Source organism: Spermophilus citellus, assembly GCF_964194105.1.
Source record: "Spermophilus citellus genome assembly, chromosome: 17".
Classification (NCBI taxonomy): domain Eukaryota; kingdom Metazoa; phylum Chordata; class Mammalia; order Rodentia; family Sciuridae; genus Spermophilus; species Spermophilus citellus.
The window spans coordinates 77,752,800-77,777,411 of NC_138199.1; the positions used below are offsets into that span (position 1 = coordinate 77,752,800).

General features: G+C 56.1%; 4 protein-coding genes across 10 annotated transcripts; 2 read left to right on the forward strand and 2 right to left on the reverse strand.

The window, feature by feature from the left end:
* The first annotated feature begins 70 nt into the window (after nucleotides 1–70).
* On the forward strand, nucleotides 71–5,250 carry ANAPC11 (anaphase promoting complex subunit 11). 2 transcript variants are annotated; one of them, XM_081270793.1, is made up of 3 exons: nucleotides 71–228; nucleotides 679–798; nucleotides 4,907–5,250. In XM_081270793.1, the coding sequence occupies exons 2-3, from the start codon at nucleotides 690–692 to the stop codon at nucleotides 5,050–5,052; spliced, it is 255 nt and encodes an 84-aa protein (XP_081126919.1). In that variant the 5' UTR covers nucleotides 71–228; nucleotides 679–689; the 3' UTR covers nucleotides 5,053–5,250. The 2 variants fall into 2 exon arrangements, with proteins under 2 accessions (XP_081126919.1, XP_081126920.1); XM_081270794.1 differs by having other exon boundaries at nucleotides 78–232.
* Nucleotides 5,251–5,501: 251 nt separating this feature from the next.
* On the forward strand, nucleotides 5,502–9,148 carry NPB (neuropeptide B). Its single transcript, XM_081270786.1, has 2 exons — nucleotides 5,502–7,278; nucleotides 7,351–9,148. The coding sequence occupies exons 1-2, from the start codon at nucleotides 6,868–6,870 to the stop codon at nucleotides 7,474–7,476; spliced, it is 537 nt and encodes a 178-aa protein (XP_081126912.1). The 5' UTR covers nucleotides 5,502–6,867; the 3' UTR covers nucleotides 7,477–9,148.
* Nucleotides 8,652–15,556, reverse strand: PCYT2 (phosphate cytidylyltransferase 2, ethanolamine). Of its 2 annotated transcripts, XM_081270736.1 has the most exons (13): nucleotides 15,398–15,556; nucleotides 13,643–13,731; nucleotides 13,003–13,164; nucleotides 12,753–12,819; nucleotides 11,981–12,065; nucleotides 11,765–11,809; nucleotides 10,962–11,100; nucleotides 10,673–10,755; nucleotides 10,305–10,382; nucleotides 9,892–9,957; nucleotides 9,744–9,809; nucleotides 9,431–9,519; nucleotides 8,652–9,344 (listed from the first exon to the last, which is right to left on the reverse strand). In XM_081270736.1, the coding sequence occupies exons 1-13, from the start codon at nucleotides 15,484–15,486 to the stop codon at nucleotides 9,242–9,244; spliced, it is 1,161 nt and encodes a 386-aa protein (XP_081126862.1). In that variant the 5' UTR covers nucleotides 15,487–15,556; the 3' UTR covers nucleotides 8,652–9,241. The 2 variants fall into 2 exon arrangements, with proteins under 2 accessions (XP_081126862.1, XP_081126863.1); XM_081270737.1 differs by lacking the exon at nucleotides 11,765–11,809.
* A 396-nt stretch (nucleotides 15,557–15,952) lies between these two features.
* Nucleotides 15,953–22,568, reverse strand: SIRT7 (sirtuin 7). Of its 5 annotated transcripts, none has more exons than XM_081270733.1 (11): nucleotides 22,435–22,568; nucleotides 22,227–22,364; nucleotides 22,039–22,143; nucleotides 19,776–19,846; nucleotides 19,620–19,692; nucleotides 18,850–18,948; nucleotides 18,541–18,777; nucleotides 18,349–18,429; nucleotides 17,812–17,918; nucleotides 16,971–17,080; nucleotides 15,953–16,613 (listed from the first exon to the last, which is right to left on the reverse strand). In XM_081270733.1, the coding sequence occupies exons 1-11, from the start codon at nucleotides 22,525–22,527 to the stop codon at nucleotides 16,471–16,473; spliced, it is 1,257 nt and encodes a 418-aa protein (XP_081126859.1). In that variant the 5' UTR covers nucleotides 22,528–22,568; the 3' UTR covers nucleotides 15,953–16,470. The 5 variants fall into 5 exon arrangements, 4 of the variants coding, with proteins under 4 accessions (XP_081126859.1, XP_081126860.1, XP_081126858.1 ...); XR_014019287.1 differs by lacking the exon at nucleotides 16,971–17,080 and adding an exon at nucleotides 17,244–17,329 and having other exon boundaries at nucleotides 16,474–16,613; XM_081270734.1 differs by lacking the exon at nucleotides 16,971–17,080.
* Nucleotides 22,569–24,612: the final 2,044 nt, after the last annotated feature.

Genomic DNA, 24,612 nt, shown 5'->3' on the forward strand with positions numbered 1-24,612 from the left:
GCTGGCGCGTCACTTCCGGCGCCGCGCGCGGCCTTCCGGCGCTGCGACCCCGGAGCGGCAGGCGATTGGCCGCGGCGCGCCCGGGGTGGGAAGACGCGTGCGCACTGGGAGCGGGGCTCGGCGAGCGCAGCTCTGAAGGCGCCGGACGCGGTGCGGTCGTTTTTATACCTTCCCGCGCGGACGCCGGCGCCGCCAACGGAAGGGCGGGGCGGCGCGTGATTAGGCGGCGTAGGTGCGAGGGCCCAGGGTGGGCGGGGCTTGGCGCCCCTCTCTGCCCGAGGGTGGGGATGCGGGCGCGCGGGTCCGGGAGAGCTGCCCTCGGGCGACGAACGGCGTGGGCCAGGCCCCCAGCCCGCCTCCCTCGGGCCTGCGGGAGAGCCGCCACCCCGTCTCCCCGCTCACTTCCGCTGGAGACTCCGCGCGGCGTCGTGGCGACTCCCTGAGAACCAGGGCGCCCTGTGGCGGGCGCAGGTCCGACCACAGCCCGGCGAGCAGAGCGGCCTGCGGCTCCTGCGCCCGGCGGGCGTGAGCCTCCGCGGACGTGGCGCCCGAACGCGGCCCCCAGGCGCTGCGCCGAGCGCCGAGCCCCGGCCGTCGGGCGCCGCGCCCGCCTCGCTACCCACACGCTGCAGCTGCGCAGAATAACGTTAGCCGGTAACCCTCTGCCCTCGCCCGCAGGCCCCGCCGCCATGAAAGTGAAGATCAAGTGCTGGAACGGCGTGGCCACCTGGCTCTGGGTGGCCAACGACGAGAACTGTGGGATCTGCAGGATGGCGTTCAATGGCTGCTGTCCAGACTGTAAGTGTCTCCTGCGCGCCCAGCTCTTACTGACCCATCCCGGCCTCGAAACCCCTGGCTTTCGTCTCCTTTCCAGAAAAGAGCCGGGCAGGTTGGGATCCCGTTCCTGCGGAGATCTGCCAACCCGGCGCCGAGGCCACGCCTGCAATGCCAGCGGCTTGGGAGGCCGAGGCAGGAGGACCGCGACTTCAAAGCCAGCCTCAGCAAAAGTGTGGCGCTAAGCAACCCAGTGAGACCCTGTCTCTAAATAAAATACAACATAGGGCTGGGATGTGGCTGAGTGGTCGAGTGCCCCTGAGTTCGATCCCTGGAACACCATCCCCCCACACCACACCCCACCCCGAAAAAAATCCGGTCAAAAGCCGGTGTGGTTCCTACCTGTAGGCCTTACTCTGAGTCTGAGATAGGAGGATCGCTTGAGCCCAGGAATTGGAGACCAGCAGAGCATGTGTAGCACCAAGAAAGATATGTTTTAGACATTTTGTTTGAAAATTCTCAGTGAAACAAAGAAGGACACCTTTGGGCTGGAGATGTTGCTTGGTAGTAGAGCACTTGTCTAGCATGTGCAAGACAGACCCTGGGTTCCAACCCCAGTACTTCCCCCAGAAAAAGGAAGTATTTCATTTTTTCAGTACTGGGGATTGAACCCAGGGACTCTTTAGCACTGAGCTACAGCCCCGGCCCTTTTTATTTTTTGAGACAGGGTCTTACTAAGTTGCTAAGGCAGGCCTCCAGCTTATGATTCTCCTTCCTTAGCCTCCCAAATCCCTGTGATTACAGGTATGCACTACTGAGCTGGTCATACCTTAAAAAAGAAAAAAAAAATTTGTGGTGGTACTGGGACTGGAACCCAGGCCTTAGACCTGTTATGCAGGCACTCCACCTTTAAACTACATCCCCAGCCTTCATGCTTAAGTCTTTAAAAGTAAACTGTGTGACCTTTTGTTGTTGGGGGCTGGGGTGTTTGTTTTTTAGTATTAGGGATTGGATGCAGGGGTGCGTTATCACCGAGCTACATCCCTAGTCCTTTTTTTTTCTTCCAGCCATTTAACTCAGGGGCACTTGACTACTGAGCCACATCCCCAGCCCTATTCTGTATTTTATTTAGAGACAGGGTCTCACTGAGTTGCCAAGATTGTCCTCAAAGTTGGTGACTCTCCTACTTCAGCCTCCCATGTCACTGGAATTATAGGCATGTGCCACCAAGCCTAACTCAAATTTTTATATCTTCCCTGGTTGAAAAGAAATCCCATTATCCAGGAGTTAATGCATTCTGACTTAATCAGATACGTGAAATGTATCTTAAGAAATAAATCATTGATTGGCTGGGTGTGGTGGCACATGCAAGAAAGAAATCACTGATTGATTGTATTTAAATGACTCCTAAAGCCAGGCTTGGTAATGCATGTTTATAATCCCAGCAAATCAGAAGGCTGAGGCAGGAAGATTGCAAGTTCAACCTCAGCCACTTAGGCCCTAAGCAACTTAGTGAGATCCTCTCTCAAAACAAAAAGGGCTGGGTGGTTGAGCACCTAGGTTCAATTCCTGATACCAAGAAAAATCTGTGAGACAGGTACAGGCATGTACTGCTGCCTTCTAGCTACTCCAAAGGCTGAAGCAGGAGGGTCTCAATTCAAGACCAGCCTAGGCAACTCCTTGAGACCCTGCAAAAAGGAGCTAGGCGTGGTGGCACATGCACACCTGTAATCCCAGCATCACGGGAGACTGAGGTAGGAGGATTTCAAGTTCAAAACCAGCCTCATCAACTTAGCGAGACCTTAAGCACCTCAGGGAGAAATCTCTAAATAAGATATAAAAAGGGGCTGGGGATGTGGCTTTGTGTTAGGTACTGCTGGTTTCAATCCTGGTGCCAAAAAAATAAGATAGAGAAAACAAAAAGACCTTGGTGTGGCTTAGTGGTAGAGCATTTACCTAACGTGGGAAATAATTCAGAAACATTTTCAGTAACTTTGCCTTTTCTGGTCTCCCCCATAGGCCGGGCATGGGCAGTTGGTCCTGTGGATTGAAGATGGCTGTGGGGTACCCAGACCTGCTAGACCCCTTAGGATGGACCCACACATAGCCTACAGAGCCTGGCCTGCAGCATGCCAGGGGTGTCTTTGGGACATGAAAAGAAGATCTTTGTGGTTAAACATTCAGCATTTCATGCTTGTGCAGTGTGCAGAGTGTTTGTTAAAATGGCCTGTTGGCTGTAGAGAATAGGGAATTCAGTCCAATGCTTGGAGTTAGCGGGATCTGATTTTAATGTGCGAAATGTTTGGCAGTCTAATATGCTTTCTGGATAGGTTAACTAATGCCACATTTCTTTAACAACTGTGAGCAATCCAGAGTGATTAAGGCTATAATAAATCTGCTACACGACCCAGAGGGGCCTGGGTGAAAGCGGTCTTGTTGAGAGGTGTTTTAATTTGAAAAAAAAAAAAATATCTCATCAGTACACTAGCAAGCCCTCCTGAGACATCCGCAGGAGGTCCAGACAGACCTCTGTACGTCCAGTCATTGGATGCCCAGCAGGCTGCCTACCAGTATCTGACTGGAAGGAGGGAGTACCTTCCTCCACAGTAGCCCTCCTACCAGGGCCAACTGGATGCCCACAACTGTGGTCTCACAGGCTCTAACCCTAATTTGAAAGGGGTGATTTCATTGAGAGTTCTGCTGATGATGGACAGGCACTGTGTGGAGACTGGGAGCAGATGTGACATAGAGCTGGCACCAGAGGGTGGGTTAGAGGCAGCGAGATTTAGCTCCTTGGTGCTAGGCTGACTGGGGCAGGACTAGGGAGCATTGTTGTGCTCTGCATAGGTCCTGAGAGATCAGGACAACTTTGATAGTATGAAGTGTCCCTCTCTGCACTATCCTCTCCACAGGAAGCATTTTTAGACCCACAGGTTGGGTGTCTGCATCCTGTTCACCTGGCCTTGGAGATGGGGCCCTTTGAAGCTATACGTGGGAAGAAAGCTGGCCCTTAAATACCAGTGTCCCCAGGATGCTTGTAGGTCACCAAATCCCTGAAGTCCAAGGAGAGGATCTTCTAGGTCTCCACCCCTCCTGCTTTGATAAAGAGAATAGCTCACTGCTCAGATCAGCTCCTTGGCATCTGACCAGTAATGTTACTTTCTGGTTATCACAGTGAGTCAAAAGTCCACAGATGGTCCCCAAGGCCTGTGAGGTCAGACGTTGTCTCTTTACCCAAACTCTAAAGGTACAGGGTCCTGGTGGTCCAGCCAGACTCCCTCCCCTCTGAGGGGGTTGCTAAGCTCCCCTCTGTTTCACTTGGGGTAGGGGTGGGTGTTGAGAGCCACAGCCGAGTAGGGATGGCACATGGCATTTTGCCAGAAGGAGTGGTTGAGAGGATGATGATAATTAAGTTAAGCTGTGTGTATAATTGCTGTGACTGGATGATGCTGGATTGAAACAGGCTGTGTATTCAGTTGTATATAGACCCCTGCTGTCCAGCAATAGGGCAGCTCCTGCTGCGTGGGCCCCTACTTTTGAGTTCTTGCGGAGTTCCCCTTGAGTTCTTGTGGAGCTTTGTTGAGGGTGGAGAGAGTTCCCGGGGAGTGCCGGTGGAGTTCGGGCAATAAAGGAGTTCCTGTTTGAACCTACAAGTGGCTCGTGACCTCCCGATTTGGTGCCCAGCCAGGTGGGGCCTCATCTCAAGGCAGACCTTGGTAGGGGTGGGCTATGTGAGAATGAGTCTGGTCATACCCTTGATTTCTGTTTGTTTTGGTAGCAGGGAGTGAACCCAGGGGTGCTTGACCACTGAGCCACATTCCCCAGCACCCCCCCCCCTTTTTGATATTTATTTAAGAGACAGGGTTTCACTGAATTGCTTAGGGCCTTGTTAAATTGCTGAGGCTGGCTTTGAACTCGTGATCCTCCTGCCTCAGCCTCCCAAGCTGCTGGAATTACAAGCGAGCCTGACCAGATTTTTGTCTTTGAAACATGAGACAGGAGAGGTACTGGCCTGGGGTAGGAGCCACAGCCTGATGTCCTGGGACCCCTTTTGGCTTGCCACATGCTCTGTGTAGCCCGCCTGAGAATGCTGGGCCCTCCCTAATACTGTCCCATCTTGGCCCTCCTGCAGGTAAGGTGCCTGGCGATGACTGCCCGCTGGTGTGGGGCCAGTGCTCACACTGCTTCCACATGCACTGCATCCTCAAGTGGCTCAACGCGCAGCAGGTGCAGCAGCACTGCCCCATGTGCCGGCAGGAGTGGAAGTTCAAGGAGTGAGGCACCCACGCTGCACCTGGACCCCCTCCCCCACCCCAAGATGGCCTCTGAGTCCCCCTTTTCCTAGTAGGACCCGATGGCCATGGTCTGGAGACAGTCCTTGGGCTGTGACAGGGTTGAAACAAGGACTGGAGCCTGTTTGTTGTTTTCCATCACAATGCTGACGCTTTTATTCAATAAATAAAACTCATTAAAGTACCTGAGCCTTGCCGGAGGCTTTGGTTGCCTGGGTCTTGGCACATTGATGAAGCTGCAGTGTTTTGATATGAAAACTCTCATGAATAAACATCTTGATGAAACACCGCTGAAGTCCTCATCAGACCTGAGTCTCAGTTCTGGGGAAAGTGCAGAATCATGAAAGAGCCTGGGGCAGGGCATGGCCAAATCAAGGCCCCGGAATATGTGTGTGCCAAGGGGAGGCACAGCAGCCATGTCCTGTCAGTGGGCTTCTTAATGGCTGTCACCCCCAGAACCTTCCCTCAGGCCTCGGCAGGAGGAAGATGTCCCTGAGCAAGTTCTGGTAGTGTCAGGTGGGCTGCAGATGGCTATGGCATTCTGTTCTCACAGAACCTTGTCCTCTGTTCAAACTGAAGACCAGGTCCAGTGCAGGCTCTCCATGTTGGGATGTCTCCAGGTGTCCTGGAAGGACAGCTCTCGGTAGGCTCCTCTGGTCCCCACAGCCAAGAGAAGGCAGCTACGGAGGGACCTGCAGCCCACTGCCGTCCTTCCTGTGCTGTTCTTAGTAGCTTCTGCTACTAGGCACCCAGAACCTGGGCCCAGCGTGAGCCAGTATGGAGCCCCACTCCTGGGAACCAGTTCTGCCCTCGTCCTCTGAAGCCTCTTCTCATGAGATAGGACCTGTCTGCCAGGGCTCAGCCTCCTCAGGCTAACCTCTGAACCCTCTGTCACCACAAAGCCTCCCTCATGGCTTCCCTGCCATTTGAGTTCCCACTGAGTTCCACCTGGGTCCTTTCCTCGGGTGGGTCAGCTCCACCCATCTCTGGTCTGCTCACCAGACCTCCCAGAATGTTGAGTTTCTCTGGAGATCACAAACCTAGTAGTCACCCCACTCTGCACATGGGGGCTCCAGTTCCTGCCCTTTGATCCCATTTTTCTGCTGCCTGCCTCCTCCCAGGTCAGGACCTCTGTAAAGTCCTCATCAAACCCTGTAGCGTTCCCCCCCTTAGCCTCCCGTTCCAGGAAGCCACAGAAACTCCTGTGGGAGGGTCACCCCACTGGTCTCTGCAGACTCTTCCCAAGCATCCTCTTACCTCTCTGGGAGGACCCCTTCCTTACTCCCACCTGTCCTAGGCAGGGACTGAGCCCTGTTTGTGGCCTTGGCCCTGGCGTGCAGGAGGTGTTCAGTATGTCTTATCTCTGGGCCATCTCCTGTGTGCCCAGTATTGGCTGAAGGAATGCAGGGAAGGCTCCAGGTGGAAGTATCTCAGAGACCACCATACAGGGTCAGAGCTGGGCAGGGAGCCTGGGGTCTGCAGTCTCTTAGTCTGGCCTTCCCAAAGTTGGGTCCTGGCCTTGCTACCCTCCTCTTCCTATAGGATCCAGCCAGTAACAGAACCTTCCACCATGGGCATGAACCAGACCGTGGCCCCCATGCTTTACCCAGAGACTTTGATGCCTATGGTCAAGAGTTTTCAGTTCCCCTTTAGGGAGGGAGAATCTGTCCCATGAGTACTGTGCAGGTACAGTCTCCGGAGTGCTGGGGACGGGGTGGGGGGTGGCTCCTTGGGCTATTTGGGGATTTAGTGCTGTCAGTCCAGGCTGGACGGGTCAGTGGGAGGGTCTGTGCGCCTCAGCATGATGCTGCGTGGGCCTCACCCGAACCTCCTGCGTGTCCTATGCCTGCGGGGCGCTGACGGGTCCCCTCCCGCCCCGCCCCCGCCCTGTCACCGCAGTAGATATAAGGCGGCCAGGCTCTGCGGCTCCACCTGGACGCTCCCCAGCCCTCCCACTGCCTGCGTCCTCATGGCCCGGCACGCGACGCTGGTGGCCGCGGCCCTGGCGCTGCTCTTGCTGCTGGCTCCACAGGGCCTCGCGTGGTACAAGCCGGCGGCTGGGCCCAGCCATTACTCGGTGGGCCGCGCCGCGGGACTACTGTCCGGCTTCAGCGGATCCCCGTTTGCGCGGCGCTCGGAGCTCGCCGTCGGGACAGGCCTCCAGCGCCGCGCGGGCGCCTCCTCGGAGCTGCGGCCCAGCCTGCGGAGCCTCGTGAGTGCGCGCAGGAGGGCGGCGGGGGCCGGTGGGTGCGGGCGGCCCCCTCAGCCTCCACCGCCCACCCAGGCCGTGTGTGTCAAGGACGTCACCCCGAACCTTCAGAGCTGCCAGCGGCTCCCTGACGGCGGGACCTTCCAGTGCAAGGCGGATGTCTTCCTGTCGCTGCGCGCCGCGGACTGCCATCGCACCTGAGCCCCCCCACTCCCGCCCAAAATACCAACCTCCTTGGCCCGGTGGGTGCCCCCAACGCCCACTGCCAGCTCAGGAACCCCAGACCTGCCTCGCGGGATGGCACCCCTGACCCTCCCTCCCTGGTCCCGTGCAGTAATCCGCCAAATGAATAAAGGAGAAGCTCAAGTCAAGTCTTCAGAGGGGGACTGCTGGAGGGGTGGGCCTCGAGCAGGGCCACCCAGACTAGTGGCCGCCTGGCCAGTAAAACCAGGGTTCCTGCTAGGGTGCCCCAGGTGCCCCTCTCCTCTGGTCAAGCTGGCTCCCCTCACCCTTCGCACACTCAAGGGTTCTGGGTCTTCCCCTGGAGCATGAGCTGGGACCTTTGACTGCTTCCCTCTTGTTCCACTCTTGGCAGGGCTGACAGAACGCCCGGAGTTCTGCGGTCTGCCTCTCAGGGTGTCCCCATTGTGCCCTTGCCAGCTGGGCCTGCCAGCCCTCCACCCAGGGATTCCATGAGTGGCAGGTGAGCAGGGCGTCTCCCCTGGCTGCACGATGTGTCTTTGGGGTGCTGGGCCCAGGCTGTACTTGCTGCTAGTGCAGATCAGTCCCCAGCCTCTGCTCCAGGGTGCAAGCAGCAGCATACTCTAGGTGCTGGCCTGTCCAGGCCAGGCCTGTTCTCTGCCCAGCCCAGCAGCCAGGCAGCCAGGCCCTACCAGATCTAGCCTGCAGGCACTGCCTGGCCTCTCTGCTCAGGGGTCTGAAAATGAGCACCACCCCACTTCTGAGACTGGGGGCACAGAGGGAAAGTGGGTGAGGCTTCTGTTGGGATTGTAAAGCAGACCTCAAAATCAGCTGGATTAAAAGGAAAGGGCAGGCCCATCTTCCTCAGAGGAACCTGCCCCTTTCCGCCTGGTTCAGCAGCTCAAAGTGGGAGGGCACTGGGCTGGAAAGCACCTTCATATTCTTCTTTCTGCAGAACTGGGAATGAGCCCAGGGACTAATGCACCCTAGGCAGGGCCTTGCTGTACCACGGAGCCACACCTACAGCCCTAATTCCCGCATCTGTATTCAACAGACATGCCAAATCATTGCCTCCCAGCCCCATTGGTAGGCAGCCCCAAGGCTCTGCGGCCTTCCTGGTCCTGCCACTCCAGAAGCCCTGTGGTGGGTGGGTGAGCTGGGGGCAGACACAGCACTTCCCAGCAGGCTTTATTCAGCTGCACCAGAGATGTACAAATCAAGACCAGGAAGTCTGTTGGGAGGGCAGCAGGACAAGTGCACCTTCCTGGAGCCAGGCACAGGGTGCTGGGATGAGCTGCAGGGCACAGGGTGCCCAATGGGGAGTGACCCCAGGAACACAGCTCCCCAAAGCCATCCACTCTGTGCCTTCCACAAAGCTGGATATGCAGGAAGTGCAGCCTCCAGCCAGGCAGGAGGGTCATCTCTCTCCAAGATGGGGAGGAGCAGCAGTTAGAAACCACTGGATGGAAGCACACAGGAGCAACAGCCTTCATATCACTGGTCCTCTCTGCCCATCCTGCCTGCTGGGCTGCTCCACTGCCGGATGCCTTCTCTGAGCAGGAGGAGCTGAGAGCCCACTACAAACAGGCACCTTGCAGGCAGGCAGGAGTAGTGCCCTCCCCACCAGCCCTGCTGGAGCCAGGCCAGTTAGTGGGTGGTGCTGCAGCTTCCTTTACAATTGCGTGAGCCAAACTCTAAGACGCAGAAGCAGAGCGGGGCAGGCGCCGGCACAGGGGCTCTCCGTGACAGTCCTCCAGTCGGAAGTCTAGTCGCCCTCCCCCACAGGCTGTATCTCCTGCTGCCTTGTGGCCTCGAGGAAGGCCAGCTCCTTGGCTTCTTTCTTCTGGTTTCGTGCCTCATACTCTAACCTGGGGGCCGGGCTATGGTGAGCTGTGCCAGGGAATCTTCCCTCTGCTAGCAGCTGCTTGGTACCCCCAAGGGGCCCTGGGGATACCTGTTTTTAATGATCCTCTGCACAATGAGGTCCGTAGTGAGGTCACTGCCACTGTCAATCTGATAGAAGATGCCTCTCCTCTTGGGTTCCTGGAAGCCTCAAGGAGAGAGATGAGTTCCCTCCTGACCACAGAAACTAGCTGTCCCCGCCCTGCCCCAGAGGGAGACTAGCACAGGGCCAGGAGAGCAATCACTGGTGCTCATTAGCAACCTGCTTCCCTGTCCCCTAGAGCCACACGGCAGCAAGGATCTCTGTGCCATCCCAGAGGCAGGTGAAGCCTCGGGGAGCTGCATCAGCGAGCGGCGAAACCCACCTGGTAGGGATCAGAGCCATCCCTGTCAGGCACGATTTCTGTCTTCCCATGACATACAAGGTCCACCTGGGAAGGGAGCAGGGGTCAGCCCAGGTGCCTCTCTGGGAGCCACAGCAGCACCAAGTACCTACCCCATGAGAAGCCTCACCTTGAAGTGACCCAGGAGCTCTGCTGTGACCGCATATGGGGCCCCAATCACCACTTCTGCCACATACTGTGGGGACAAGGAGCAGAGTAGCTTGGGACAAGGAGTAGTAGCAGAGGTCCCCAATCCTGGCAGGCAGGATTGGAGAATGGTAGGAGATGGCCCTAGATGCAGGGCTGAGGTTACAGGTGAGCGAGCAGAGACAGGCCGGGCTGGGGCTGGCTGGCCAGGGAGCCCATGGTGTCCTACCTCCTGGGCCTCTTGGGTGTTCCTTAGTTGGGGAGAAACACCACCAAGGAGGCCAGACCACCTTACCAAGTGGGATGGACAGGCACCCACACCCTGGCTCAGGGAAGCCTTTGGAGGGAGAGGCCAGGGGATGTTCCCCTCCGGGCTGGCCCCTGGCCCGTGCTCACCCGGCAGGCCAGCACACTCAAGGTCCGCTCGTGCAGGTTCATGATGGGGTAGTTCTTCCCCTTGTAGCGATTGACCTCCTAAGGGCAGAGCAAGGTCAGCTCAGCTTCAGGGCCTCATGTGGACCGGGTGTTCTCCCTCCCAGTGATCCCTTATAGGCAGGAGTTAGGAGAGGAGCCAGGCAGAACGGTTCTGGACCCCAGAAGAGACCCAAGCTCACCCACCCAGGAGGTCTCTTTTGCTTTCAAAAGGCACTTGAAGCCTCGTTCCTCCACAGGCCACTTGTGCCTAACGTCCACCCTGGAGCCCCACCAGGGCCTCGTGGCCCGTCAGTTGTCTGGGTCTGGGGAACAGGAGGCAGGGCAGAGACCTGGTCAAAGTGCAGGCCGGCGATGACGTAGGGCCTGTCAGCTAGCCTGTACACCTTCTCGAGGAAGTCCACGTGCCCAATATCTGTACACAGGTCAAGAGGCAACAACAGGCAAGAAGGCAGAGAGCTGCCGCCTCCTAGGGAGTTGGCTCAGCACCTCACCACTCTTTCTCCCTGTCAGGCTGCTCTCCCCGCACCCCAGCCCAGTCCCAGGGCCTTGAGGGGCCTGTGGCCCAGGTTCCCCTTCCATGGTGTGGGCGTGGCACCATAGAGGTACGGAGGAGGATACGGAACAGGTCAAAGGCACCAGCCACATAGATAACCGTCTCCCCTGGCTGGGGCTCCTTCCCAGAAGCAAACTGGATGATCTTCTGGGATGTCTGTAGAAACTGGGACACCCCTGTCCAGGGATTGCGCCCCCCAGGACACTGTCAGCCAAAAGAGGAAGCTGGTCAGCAGCAGAGGCCTCTCAGGCATGTCCCTTGTCCAGCTCCTTCCTGGGACCACTCTTCTGGGTATAGGGCTGCCTGTGTCTGTCATGGTGGGGATTGGGGAGCAGACACAGTGGGCACTATGGGTCAGGACTTCACACCCCCACTGCAGCATGCCACAACCCAGAGGCCCACTGGGTCTGTTTCCAGGCAGGTACCTGGAACGGGGCAGCAGCAGGGACACCACCACCAGTCCAGGCAAGGCCACTGCCACTGGCAGGGCTGTGGCTCTGCCTAATGGACACAGCAGGTACTGCAACTAACACCAGCTCCACTTGGTGGACTCACCACCATGAGGTATAGAACCTAGTGGCCTGTGGACACAGCCCTCTGGGAACCCAGCACCCTTAGGCCACCATCTGGTCACCTGGGAGGAGCCTTCTGAGGAAAGTATGTCCCCGGCAGGTGTCGGGTGAGGGGGCTACAAAGGGAGAGAGGGGCAGGCCATTTGGTTAGAGGCCACCTGTCAGTTCCAGGCAGGGAGGGAGGAGAGCTGGTCTTTCTCTAAAGAGGAGGCCCAAGGGGAGTGTGGGTGGTGGAGGAGGGGCAGCCAAGCACTGGCTGCACTCCCAGGTGGCCTTACTGGCCAGAGCTCACTCACCTTGCCAAAGCTGTCTGCGTACTCCCTGTACTCGGAGGACATCTCCTGCACAGGAGGGACAGCCGCTGAGGGGTCTTACCCTCCAGACTTGCCAACCCCAGGACTGCATAGCTTGTGGCTCCCCAAGCCAGAGGAGAGGTTGAGGAAGAGAAAGATGGGGAAGGGTGGCTGCCCTCAACCCAGGGAGCCAGGGACCCTGCCCCATCCTGCACTCACCTGGCTGCTATGATGGGCCTTGGTCACAAGCAGCATGCGGCCCACGAGGTCTGTGGTAGAAACGCCCTGGGTGCGTTTGCACTCTCTGGGGGGACCAAAGGGAGTATGGGGGGTTCCTGTCCTGGATTCCTTTATCAGGCTCCACCTGCAGTGGACCCCACCTGAGGGACATGACCTTAACCCTGCCTGTGTACCTCTCTGCACTGACCACAACAGAACACAGAATTGGAGCATGGGGAAGAGCCCCGTACTGAGATCAGCTATGGAGAAGCAGGAGCAGAGCAGAAGATCACTAAGGCCCACTCCTGCAGTGCTGGGAGCTGGGAGCAGGCAGGGCAGACTCAGGGTGGTCCCCATTCTGCATCAGGCCCCCAGCCTCCCTCACACCCAGGTCCTGCCTGACCATGGCCTCTCTGCCAAGGGAATTCCAGCTTGCCCCATTTCTTGCAGGAGCCACTGGCCACAACTAGGTCTTTAAGGTAATTAAAAGCCAGCTCCCAAAGGGCACAAGTCCCATAAGGCACTCACCAGCTGTGCTCACAGCTCTGATCAAGAACCTGGCCATCCCTGCTAAGCTCTGCCTGTAACACTTCTCTGAAGCCCTGGAATTGCTATGAAGTCAGGGCCACAACAAGCGCTCCCCTTCCTGTGTCCCCAGTCTTGGCCAGAAGCCCAGACACTCTTCTCAGAGGAGGCCACAAACCGGCCAAGAATGAGCTGGAAGGAACCCTTGCACTTGGTGCCCTGACTGGTAGGCCACCTGGGGACTTACCTGTACCTCCCAGCCTGTTTCACTTCCTCGTAGGTGTCACGGCCATCTACAGTCAGTGTGATGTCATCTAGAGAGTGACATGCACACCAAGACAAGGAGGCTCAGCCTAGAGCCAGCACCCAGCTCCCCTCTCAGTCCCCAGCCTGTCCCAGTGTCTGTGCACTTATTTCTGGGGAGGGAGCAGAGCTTTCCTGGAGCCCACAGGGAGGAGGCCCACCATCGCCAGGTACCCCCAGGCCCTCCCACTCACTGCCGTGCACACAGAAGTCGCAGTTGTACTTGTCCAGCGTCTCCAGGGTGGTGACATAGGGAGCTGCAGGCACCACCTCGTCCACCCACTTGATGGCCTGCACCATTTTGTATCTCTCTTCCTGGGTGAACACCGGGGGCCCTTTGTGCTTGGCGATCTCCTCTATGACCACAAGAAAAGACAAGGATGAGAGAGGTGACCTCCAGCCCCCCAGGCTCCTTCCTCAGGAGCCGCCCTGTCCTGTACTTATCGTGGGATGTAGTAGGGAGCCTGCCTCTCACTGGGTGCTCAGGCCACGGGGCAAGACCACCGCTGTGCTCTGGCCAGCAAAATGGATCAGAGCATCTGCTGGGTAACAGGACAGCCCCTCAGTCTAGGCGCTCAGGAGCCAGGACAAGGCTGGAGGGGATGGGCCGCACAGCCAAGGAGCCCGTCATGAATGCCACCGGCCTGTTCTCTATAGCCGGGGCCTTCCTCAGTCAGGCAAAGCTGGGTTGAGCTTGCCAAGCTTACTCACAGCCCACCTCTGGGAAGGATGTGTGGACCTGCCCTACCTGACCCAGGGTCCCACAGGCTTTCCTTCAGTCAGAGAAGACCCTGTCAGACTGTGGGTGGTGTGGGCCAGCAGCCTGCACCTTACCATCGGTGTGAACGCCCACAATCAGGTAATCTCCCATGGCTCGAGCCTGGCGCAGCTGGTTGGAATGGCCATAATGCACCATGTCATAGCTGTGGGGACAGACAGGGCAGTCAGGCCCTATGTCAAGGAAGGTAGGTGGTAAGGGGCATTGTGGGGCACAGCTTTGATCCTTCCAGAATTCATTAGACAGCTCTCTTGAGAAAACACCATGGGAAACTGCTACCCAGGATCTATCCAGAAGCAGAATTTCGGCAGGGAGGTGGGCACTAAGATGTCAGTGTCAGGACTAGCAAGGATGGTGCACCCAGGGACAGGCCTGGAGGAGAGCAAGGCTGAGGAGCTCCCAGGACACTCTCCCACTGGTGGCTGTAATCACTGCTCAGGCCTCAGGTGGTCTCTGCACTTGTCTCCTTCTTTCACTAAATACAACCTGCTGTGGGGAGTCACTTTAAACTTTAAAACAAACATTGTGGGTTGGGTCTGGATCCTATTCTATCTTGAGGTCCCTGGGGTCAACACAAAACCAAAACTCCAACCAAAGAAGCCTGGGAATCACTGGTTTTGAAAATTTTGGTTCCTCCCCCACTGCCTGGCTTAGTGAAAAACAGCCTGTGTCACTTGGTTCTCCAGCTCTTATCCTCAAATCTGAGTCTAGCTATGAGTGCATTCTCCAGTTCAAGGCTCCTCAGCCCCTGCAATGTGTTGGGCCCCAGGTGCTCCTGCAAACTTTGGGAACAGGGAAATCCTCTGTGGGCCAATGCTGGGCCCTGGGTTGGCTCTACTTCCCTCCAGAGGTCCCCATCCCCTGTGAGGTGTGATCAGGTGACCTGGAGCAGCCCCCCCTTTCCCTCTCAGAATAGCCATTTACCACTCTCACCACAGTGCAAGGGGTCCCAGCAGACAAACTGGGTGGGGTTACAGGATTCAGGCCCAGGGTCAACTTCATCCAGCCATGTGCCCTCTGCACAGGATGGATGGGAGGAGGGGTCAGAGGCTGGATTGGGGGAACACACGGAGGAAAGAGTGACACTGAATCCTAGCTACTGCGGCCTGTGGCCTGATTGGGGTGGGCCCCTGGCCAGGGCCAAGGTCAGAGTACCACAGGAAGCCGAGTTCCCTCTTCCCAAGGTGACTCAGGTGCAAAAGAGACAAGGTTCTGCCCGCTCCCTTTAAGCCTTCTCAGGAGCTATGGGCTGACTAGCCAAGGTCCTTCCCCACTCCATCAGGTGCAGGCCTGTGAAATCACTGAGGGCAGCAAGCTATCAGAAAGGTCAACTTTCCTTCTACTTGTTGACAGCCCCAAAGTTTCTTCAAAACAATGACCTCCTCTAAATTGCCAGAGAAGCCCATGGCATTCCTGACCCACCGCGGGCTGGGAGCCTGTGTGCTCCATAGCGCCTCGGACGACCTGGCAGTCCCCAGTCTGCGCCCGAGGGGCGCATCTCCAGTTTTCCGGAAGGACGCGGCCGGCTGCATCAGCGTCTGCACCTTTCGCGCCTAACCTCGAAGTGATCGGACGTCGGCTGGCCTCGCGCAGCCCGGAGGACAGAGCCCCGGAAGGCTCCAAGCCCAAGCCGGCAGGCGTCTCTGAGGAGCCCAGGGGGACATCAGGGAAACCCTGGACTAGGCCCCCGCGACCCGACCGGGGTTGGTGGCACACCGAAGGGCGCGACCGCAGGCGCGGGCCGGCCCCCGGGCAACTGCCGGCGCGGACCCGAGAGGAGACTGCTGGCCGCCCGTCCCCGCCCCGCTCACCAGCCGTCGCACCACACCCGCACCGCGCGCCTGCCCGCTGGGCTCGGCCGTTCCGCGCCGCCCGCCGCCCCGTGCCCGTTACGGATCATGGCCCCGCCGCGGCGGTGTGGTCCCGCAGCTCCGGTGACTCCGAGCGTCGCCGCCCCGCCCCGCGCGCGGCGTCACGCGGGACTCACCCGCGGCGCATGGCCAATGGCAGGAGCCGCCAACACCGGGCTCCGCCCTCAGGCCCCGCCCACCACCCAGCAGCACTTGGCCAATGGAGAGCACCTCCTGGCCCCGCCCCCAGCAAGCAGCCAATGATCAGCATCTCCGAGCCCGACCGCCCCTCCGCCCACCAGCGCTGCCAATGGCATACGCCACCCCCGCCCTCCGGCCACTTTGGCTTCTGTGACTCGCCGCACACCTGGCAGAAAGGACTGGCTGGTACCGCGCGCGGGTGCTTCCGCCACCGCCTCAGTACAACAGTGGCGGAGTTTTTAAGCAACCTCTGCGCCCAGGAGCCGGCTCGCGGCCGCTCGGTACTGAGCATAACAGCAGACATCCGGACACGAACACAGTGCAGAAATGTTTAATAAGAAAGGTCTGCTCCGAGTCAAGGCTCAGAACCGCCTCTTTGCCGCATACCCAACAGAGATCTCTATAAAGTCAGCTTTTTAGTAAGGAGTAGAAACTGGGGAGGCCCTGAGAGTAGCCTGGTGAGTGAGGTAAGGCAGCCATGGGCTCCTCTGCCGACCAGGCTGGGATGGACCCGGCTCTGTCCTCCCAGAAAGGCCTGCTGCCACCTCTTGTATAGAGAGGGGATGTCCTGGATGGTCAAGCCCATAATGGGGGCAACTGTGCAGTGCAAGGGGGCTTCCCACAAGGACAAATGGCTAAAAAACGTCAAGGTGACCTGTCACCCCCAGTTCTTCCCACTAGACCCTTTGGGGGCAACCTGGCCTTGACTGTGACACTGGCCCCTGAACAAGAGTTCCAGCCATTTGCAAAGTGCCAATTATCTTCATCAACACCAGGTTATGTGGCTTTCTTCCTTTTTGCACGTTTGGCACAGCCCCTGCCAAACCAGCCCCCTAGGATGGGGCCTGAGGTAAGTGGGGCACCCCGGTCCCCAGGCGGGGCCTCCTCTCTGCTTCGGCACAACGACTTCCGACTGTGGCTGCCTTCTTCACCAGCTCGAAGGGGAGTTGCCAGGGAGAAGATTGGGTCCTGCCACCTACCAAGAAAGGAAGGCTGCATCAGGCAGGTCTGCACCCTCTCGGTGCAACCCACCCCAGCACAGGGAAGCTGCCTGAGGTCACCTGCCTTCCCTCCCCATCCCTTGTCTTTTAACCATGGCTGGGCTTTGGTTGGTGGTAGCTGCATCCTCACCAAGCTACAGAAGAGCTACAGGAGAGGAAATCTCCTTGGGTGGCAACTCAAAGGCCAGCACCCACCCCAGCTGGCCTCCTCGGAACTCAAGTGTCTCATCCACAATTAGTGGGCTGTGCTCACACAGGGTAGGATGGCAACAGCCCTGGGGAGGGGGGGGGTTGTGTCTCCAGGGATGGTCACTAGCAACGCTGGGCCCCACCTTTCTTTTGTTCAGCCAGGGGCAGGTGGACCAGACCCTCTTCCCCTTCCCAGACTGCACGACGGGGATGAGAAGGATGGCCAGCTGACTGGGGAGGAGCGGCCCACAGACTACATCGTGAAGAAATCATGTGTCTGACTGAGATGTAGAACCACATGTTATAAACGTAAGGTACATATAAGCACTGATAAAGAAAATGAGCTAAGTTAATGTAAAAAAAAAAAAATACAGGACAATAGGCCCACGTCACAGAACACCACAAACATAACATACAAGAATTGCCAGGCCCAGAGGTGAAGGGATCCTTAATTTCTTGAACCCTTTGATTAAAAGAAGTTACTGATTTCCCCTATAAGACCCTGAAAATTCACAGAGAAAGAAAGTGTAAACTTTTTACTCAACACATACACCAAATCTAAATTATCACAAATTCTGCATTAAGGCACAGGTTAAGCTTCCCCCAAATATACCAACTCCCAAAACCAAGGACAATGAGATTCTGTTTGACTGGAATAGTAGCCAAGTCCTCATCCCCTCCAGGCCCCTTTCCATTCAGGTTTGTCTGAGAGGTCAACAAGGAAAGGTCAAGTAGAACGAATTGGCTGATGCCCTCTCCCTGCAAGGGATACTGGGCACCACACCAGCCAGAGAGAACTGTACACGTGAAGTCTTGCCACCTTGGCAAACCAAGGCCAGTCGCTGTGGAGGACACCTGCTTCAGACCACCTCATACAGTGCTCACAACACCTCAGAGCTTCCTCCACGCTCGGCTCACAGGAGCAGACAGACAAGGCCCACCAAGGAGGGGAGGAGACAGGGCTGACCCAGCTTGTCCACTCACCTGTTGTAGAGGGGGATCTCTAGGCCCAGCTCGTCCATGAGGAGCTGCATGACATCATCACATTTCCCATGAAGCTTCAAGGCAGCCCAATCATCCTTCGGGGTCCACTGAAGACAGGAAAAGCAAGTGAGGCAGGGTGCAGTGGCATGCTCCTATAATCCCATCAACTTGGGAGGTAGAGGCAGGGGATCACAAATTTGAGGCCACTCTGGGCAACCTTAGCAAGACCCTCAACAATTTACGGAGGCCTTGCCTCAAGATATAAAATAAAAAGGGGTGGGGATGTAGCTCAGTGATAAAGTGCCCCTGGATTCAATCCCCAGTACTAAACACAACAAAACAAAACCAATCAAGAAGTTCCTATTACTTCCTAGCCTGTAGCCTTGAACTCCACAGGGCCAGTCAGCACTGGGTGAGCACTCAGTCAGCACTCCCCAGGTGACCACCCGGGCTTGTACTACACCTCCTGAAATATGGATGTGAGATGTCTTTCTGGCTTTTCAGATCAAAGAAATTAGCTCTGAGCACCCAAGTTACCTGTAGGTTCACAATGTAGAGCTTGGGCCGCCGGCTGGGGGGCTTGGTCATGCACCAGAGGCGGGGATACTTCTTTAGAACCTTTGAGAATAGCACACACATGTGAAGAGCCAGGCTGGAGAAACAGAGTCCAGTGCACATAAGGCAGGTAGGCTCATTCCCAATTGGGTTTACTACGTTGTTGTCACATACCTTCAAGCTGGACCCTAAACACAAGATCGTGTCTGCTTTGCTTGCAGCCTCTGTTGCGGCCTCCCAGTTCAGAGGCTGCCCCAAAGTTCCCCTCTCTCCAAAGTGCACAATGGTATCCCGGAGCTGAGCCCCACACTTGTGGCAGGTCCGGCCTGTCTGGTGTCGGTGGAGAGCAGTGCGTTCTGTCACATCAAATACACGCACATACTCCCTGTTGGGGATGCAGGAGGTGCAGACCTGAGGACAAGAGGGCACAGTGAGTGGGACCTGCCTGCCACCCAGGCCCTGTGTCCCCGCAGGACTGCTCACTTCAATGTACATGTTCCCGTGGAGCTCTGAGATGGCGGTGCGTGGGAGCCCACTTCGCAGATGGAGCCCGTCACAATTTTGAGACACCACGTGCTGTACCTGGAAGGCAGGACATGGTGGCAGTCAGCATGGGAATGGAGGAAACATCCTAGAACGGTGAAATCCTTCTTAGCCCAGCCTGGCCAAGAGCTCCCAAGACCAGGTGCAACTATGACCCTACAGAAAGGTAAAGTATGGGGCAGATGCATACCACCAGGACTTGGTAGGGCCCCATCACTGGGAGGAACCGTGTTCTCCTGCTACCAGCTCTGACACACCCAGAGCAGCTGGGAAGGCAAGCATCTGTGTTGTCTCTATAAGGCTGGGAAGTGACTTAAGGCTCTGGGTGCAGGTATGACCACTCTGCTCCAGACACATGCCCTCTTGGATCATCTATTTCAGGTCCCTGAGGATGCAGAAAGATATCCCCCTTTTCCACTAGGTTGAAGGTGCTCATCAGAGGGTCTGAAGACATTTCTGACAAGCTAACCTGTGGCTAAGGAGGCTTCCAAGGCGCCTGGAGCAATGCAAAAGAATCTGGAGACACTCTAAGCTGGCCCTGGAGAGAACAGTACAGGGCAGGGGATACCCTTTCTTCTGGAAGAGGAAACTCCACAGGATCAATTAGGAGTCTGATTGCTGGGGCTGCAGCTGCCCACTTGGGTACTAAGATTACGGCTATGGGTCCCAGGCCTGGCCCTGGGTGTGTATGCCAGTCAGTGTGCTCTTACCAGCTTTTGTTCATGTAAACAAGCAATACTCATGTGGGTGAGCGTAGGCTCTGCTTCACTCAGGTCGGTAGCACTGTTGGGCAGAAGGAAAAGCGGAGATAAGGGAGCTGCAGGCCAGGCCATTAGGCCCTTGCTCAACCATGGGGGAAGGCTCACCTCACATTTCTCCCTTTCTGAAGCAGTGTCCACACTCCATTAGGGCCCCGGTAATCTGGGATAGAGGCTGCCTGCACATTCAGAAAAAAGCCCAAGGAAAAGTCATCACTGTGTGTATCTGCAGAATTCTCCAAATGGGACATGCCACATTGCAGGCTGACCCACAGACTGGCCTCTGTTACTTCCACAACTATCTGCCCGATGCCAGGTAAAGTGTGTCCCAATGCAGCTCCTTCCCTCCATCTGCACTTCCTCTTCCTGCCAAGCCCAGCTCATCCATCCAGGCTCCATGGAGATTTGTCCTTTTGTGGGAGGTTCTCCAGCTGAGTGCAAGGCTTAGATCTGTGGCCATGTCTATTCACTACACTGAGTAGAAAACTGATCAGGTTCATCTGTGTTTTCAGAGCCTGCTAAAGAAATACTTAGCAATGGCAAGCCACTGGGTGGGAGCACTCCTCTGTCCAAATTATTTTATCCTGACACTGAATAATTACTACTGTACCTCAACACACAGAGGTCAACCTCTCCAGATGAGATAAACATCCAATTTTCCAAATTTCATTTATTTTCTTTTTAAAGCACCAGGGACTGAACCCAGGTATGCTCCACTATTGAGGTATACCCCCAGCCCTTTTAATTTTTGAGACAGGTTCTCACTTAGTTGCCAGCTGGCCTCAAACTTGTGATCCTCCTGCCTCAGCCTCCCAAGCCTCTGGGATTACAGGCATGTACCACCACACACTGCTTAATTTTCCAAACTTTTGGTCCAGTGAAATAAACGAATCCTAAAAAGAAAGCAGAAAGCAAACAGGATCCAAGTATCTTGTGCTCCTCTCTGGGGAAGCCCTGTCTCCTCACTGTTGTTTAATCTCAAGACAAATGCCCACTCTGTCACATTTCAAAAGGAGAACAGAGCTGGGAATGGTGGCACACACCTGTAATCCCAGCAGCTAGAAAGAGGCTTGTAATACTTGAGTATTCCAAATTCCAGCCTCAGCAACTTAGCAAGGCCCGTCTCAGAATAAAAAATAGAAACAGTTAGGGATTTGGGTCAGTGGTTAAGCACCCCTGGATTCAATTCCTTGTATAAAAACAAAACAACAACAACAAAAAAAAAATCAGTAGTATATTCAATGTTATTCAAACAATAACAGACAAAATTAGCTGCATGTGGCTTTTAGTTGTCATTAGATTTTATAAAAGGTGACAGCACTGTCCCTCAATAATCCCAACTGGATTTTTAGACATGGCTGTGAAGGAGGGGGCCCCAGATGCTTGGGCTCTAGGTATTTACAAGTTAAGGCAGCAAACTCACCTTGCACATTCTTGCTATTGAACCTCTGGTGTTTTATGTTTGGAGTGCCTCATGCCCGCTTCACCTGTAAATCTTCCTCCTTTCATGGCCCCAATTCAATACCTCCTGCAGCAAGCCCATCAGGATGGATGCCCCAGTTTTGAGTATTAAGGGTGTGTCTGGATTTCTGGGATAGCAACCCCAGTCAGCATTCTGTTTATTTGTTTACATGGCTGATTACTGTCACCTAACTTCCTCAGAGTAGAAATCACTTGGTGTCCACTTCTGCTGGGCTTACACATACCTAACACTTCACACTCCTTGATCAGACTGCGTTTAAATGATCTGTGAGTCACACTTTCAAAGCTAGCCCTGTTCCACAGTCCAGGATAGCTCATCAAACTTCTCAAAACCCAGTACATTTCTTTTCTTTGCCCATATATTCTCATTATTACCGGGTTGCTTTCTATTTTTCTTTTCTAGTTTTCTTCCTTACAAGGTGGGGAAAGCACAATGAGCAGAATATCAGGACACTGAACGGATAACCTGGGTCCATCCATTAACTCCGTTAACTTCAAGAGGGGGTGCCAGAAGGAAGTTGGCTTCTACACCTATTTCCGTTTATTTTTAGTGTTTGTAAGAGATCAAGCGTTTTTTTGTTTTTATTTTTTTAACCTTATTTTATTTATATGCGGCGCTGAGGATCCAACCCAGGACCTCACATATGCTAGGCGAGCGCTCAACCACTGAGTCACAACCCCAGCCCAGATCAAGCGTTTTTAAAGTCTGCCTTAGTTAACTTTTATATCAAGTCGTTTCGTGAATGGAGAAATGAGGAGACCTTACAGCTGCTTTAAAGGTGAAATTTGTCTTTGCGACTGGGTGGTGACCTAACTCTACACTGCACTGTTCCGGGTCAGTCGCCCAGACAGGGGCGCCCACACCCGCCCGGCCCGCCTCGGTCCGTACCGTGCTGATGCCCGCGCCGGTGTAGACCACCAAGTATTTGGCATTCCGGACGGCGCCGGCCAACTCCTGGACCTTCCTCCGCAGCTCCTCTGGGTCATCGCACACCTGCCAGGAGCCGGGACTGGTCACGCCGCCCGCCGCCTCCACCGCCGCCCGCCGCCCGCCGCCGCCCGCCACGCTGGACTCGCCTCCTCCTGCCGCCGCTTGAGACCCTCGCGCCGCCGACTCCGGCCCTGCAGCTCGGTGACAAGGTCCTCGCTCTCGGCCAGCAGCCGGCCCTCCTCGACGCTGCGCTCGGTCGCCGCCTTCCTCAGGATGCGCGACACCTGCGGGCGGGCGGGCAGGCAGTGAGCCGCGGCGCGGGCGGGCACGGGTGCGGGCGCGGCGGCAGCCTACCTGGCGGAGTCGCTCCCGCTGCTGCTCCTCCCGCAGCCTCCGGACCCGCTCCGCCGCCTTGCGTTCCGAGCGGCTGAGACCGCCGGCTGCCATCGCTCCGGGAACCGCGCTTCCGGCTTCCGCTTCCGCCTCGCCCAGCAGCCGGGCGGGCGCATGCGCGCGCGCCGGGCTCGCCCCCGCCCTTTCCGGCCCCAGCGCGTCGCCCCAAAGAAGCACCTGCAGGTCTCTTTAAAAGGCGTTTATTGATCATATACAAAATAAAGAAAACCTTATATATCACAAACATACACTATGTACAGCAATAAATACCCGGGGCCAGGCCCAGCGCCGCCCCTCCTGGACAATAACTTAGCAATAAATACTGCGCAGGGCGCGGGTGGGCACCAAGACCGCTGTCCCGCCGAGGCCAGGTCCCTGACCGCCCTACACGGTGTGGGCCCCTGGGCCTCTCCTTGCAGCCAGAACCCCGGCCCTCACTCCAGCGGATCTCAGGGTACCCCCTCCAACCTCCCCTGGCTTCAGCCCTCCGCAGGGCATACAGGGGCTGATGAACTCTGCTTGGACAGACCTCTCAGTGCCAGGAGACCAACAGAGCTGGACACAGGGTAGCCCTTGTCCTGTTGCCCTAAGTTGCCAGGAGAAGGCTTTCTGCACCCACTCCCGTTTGGTTAAAGGCTTCAGGGACTAGCGGATGGAGGGATGGAAGGAAGGGCAAGGCTGGGACATGAGGCTGCTAGAGAGGCAGAAAACCCAACTGCTGTCACCAAGTACAGCTCACAGGGACACACTCTTACATTCCACCTCAGACTCAAGTGACACTCAGTATCAATGCTGCTGCTCAAGAGGTGAGGTGGAAATGTATGCAGGTGGCCCAGCAGGTACAGAACATGACCAAGATGCACAAGCCAGAGCAGAATAGGCCATGAGAAGCTTGGCCCTGCCTCTGTGTGACACTGATTATGTACTCTGCTCTCTACAACTGCTCCAAAACCAGACAGCCAACCGGAAGGTAAAAACATGCCAAAAAGAATTATTCAGTGGCTTCTGGGGAAAAAATCGTTAATGTGTTGGTTCCTTTCACCAAACCACAGCCTAAAAATGTAAGTCACAAGATCCCAAAGCGGAAATGGTGCAGTGGGCTGTGGCTCAGGTTTGCCAGCTGTGGATGGGAGCACTGGCCAAGTGGCTATTCCAGGTAGGGGGCAGTAGGGATATGGCCGGACCACCATCCCAAAGCAGGCTGAAGCTGATCAGAGATGTCAGCCCAGGCACTGCACAAAGAGGCTGCTGCTGACAGAGGTGTGCATACAGACCTGAAGTGTGGACGGAGAGTAGCCTGCAGGAAGGCCTGTCGAGCAGAAAGCCTAGTACACAACACAGAGCAGTCATGGAGCGCCTCTACTGAGGGAAGCACCACCCTGGAGCAGCAGCCAGGGACCACAGGGAGAGCTCTCTGGGGCCACTGATTTTGGCAAGAGCTGACCTGTTCACTTTTTCCCCCTCCCCTCTGAAATCTGAGCATTCACATTAGGATAAAGGAGGAAAGGGGCAAAGTCAAGATAGGAGGGAAGACACACATTATGGTTTACTAGGCGGACAAGTCTGGGAGACCTGGCCTCAGCCAAAACCCTCAATTCACTGTGTCAGAAAAGCTGAGACAAAAAAGAACACAATACCCTCACAGCAAGAAAACATAATCAACAAGGATCAGAAAGACAGCCAATAGTCACATGTGGACACAGGATTTACTGTCAAGAAATCAAGGTGAAGGGAAAGGGGTAGTGCGGCCCTGGTTTGATGGACCCAAGGAACAGTTGCTCCAAATCCAAAAACCACAGAAGGAAGCACAGCTTCACCAACCCCAGAGCTACTTCTGTACACCAAACCAAGACAGCAACTTCTGCTCAGCACTGGCCCAACCTCTTCCTCACCGCACCCACCACATGCTCTACACCTGGAGAGCATTGTTCATCACCTGGGGTGATGACCCCACCCCAGCCAGGACCAGACGACATACAGGGCCTGCCCCTACCCCCTGTTAGGGACAAACTTGATCCATTCCAACTCTGCTGCTGTAGCCAACAGCAGCAGCTTGCTTCTGCCTCCCATTTAGACAGCCAGACTGGAGGAAGGCATGAAGTCATCAGGTGACTCAGACAAGTCAGAATTCCCATTTTG

Excerpts from the sequence above, each read along its gene's own strand:
- PCYT2 (XM_081270736.1), bottom strand. The coding sequence starts at position 15,486 with ATGATCCGTAACGGGCACGGGGCGGCGGGCGGCGCGGAACGGCCGAGC. Across the intron at positions 11,810-11,980 it reads AGGCCCATCATAGCAGCCAG|GAGATGTCCTCCGAGTACAG; the intron begins GTGAGTGCAGGA and ends CCTCCTGTGCAG. Across the intron at positions 10,383-10,672 it reads CCGGCCTGCACTTTGACCAG|GAGGTCAATCGCTACAAGGG; the intron begins GTCTCTGCCCTG and ends CTCTGCCCTTAG.
- NPB (XM_081270786.1), top strand. The coding sequence starts at position 6,868 with ATGATGCTGCGTGGGCCTCACCCGAACCTCCTGCGTGTCCTATGCCTG. Across the intron at positions 7,279-7,350 it reads GGCCCAGCCTGCGGAGCCTC|GCCGTGTGTGTCAAGGACGT; the intron begins GTGAGTGCGCGC and ends CCGCCCACCCAG.
- ANAPC11 (XM_081270793.1), top strand. The coding sequence starts at position 690 with ATGAAAGTGAAGATCAAGTGCTGGAACGGCGTGGCCACCTGGCTCTGG. Across the intron at positions 799-4,906 it reads CAATGGCTGCTGTCCAGACT|GTAAGGTGCCTGGCGATGAC; the intron begins GTAAGTGTCTCC and ends GCCCTCCTGCAG.
- SIRT7 (XM_081270732.1), bottom strand. The coding sequence starts at position 22,527 with ATGGCAGCCGGCGGTCTCAGCCGCTCGGAACGCAAGGCGGCGGAGCGG. Across the intron at positions 22,365-22,434 it reads AGCGGGAGCGACTCCGCCAG|GTGTCGCGCATCCTGAGGAA; the intron begins GTAGGCTGCCGC and ends GCCCGCCCGCAG. Across the intron at positions 18,949-19,619 it reads GTTTACATGAACAAAAGCTG|GTACAGCACGTGGTGTCTCA; the intron begins GTAAGAGCACAC and ends CCTGCCTTCCAG.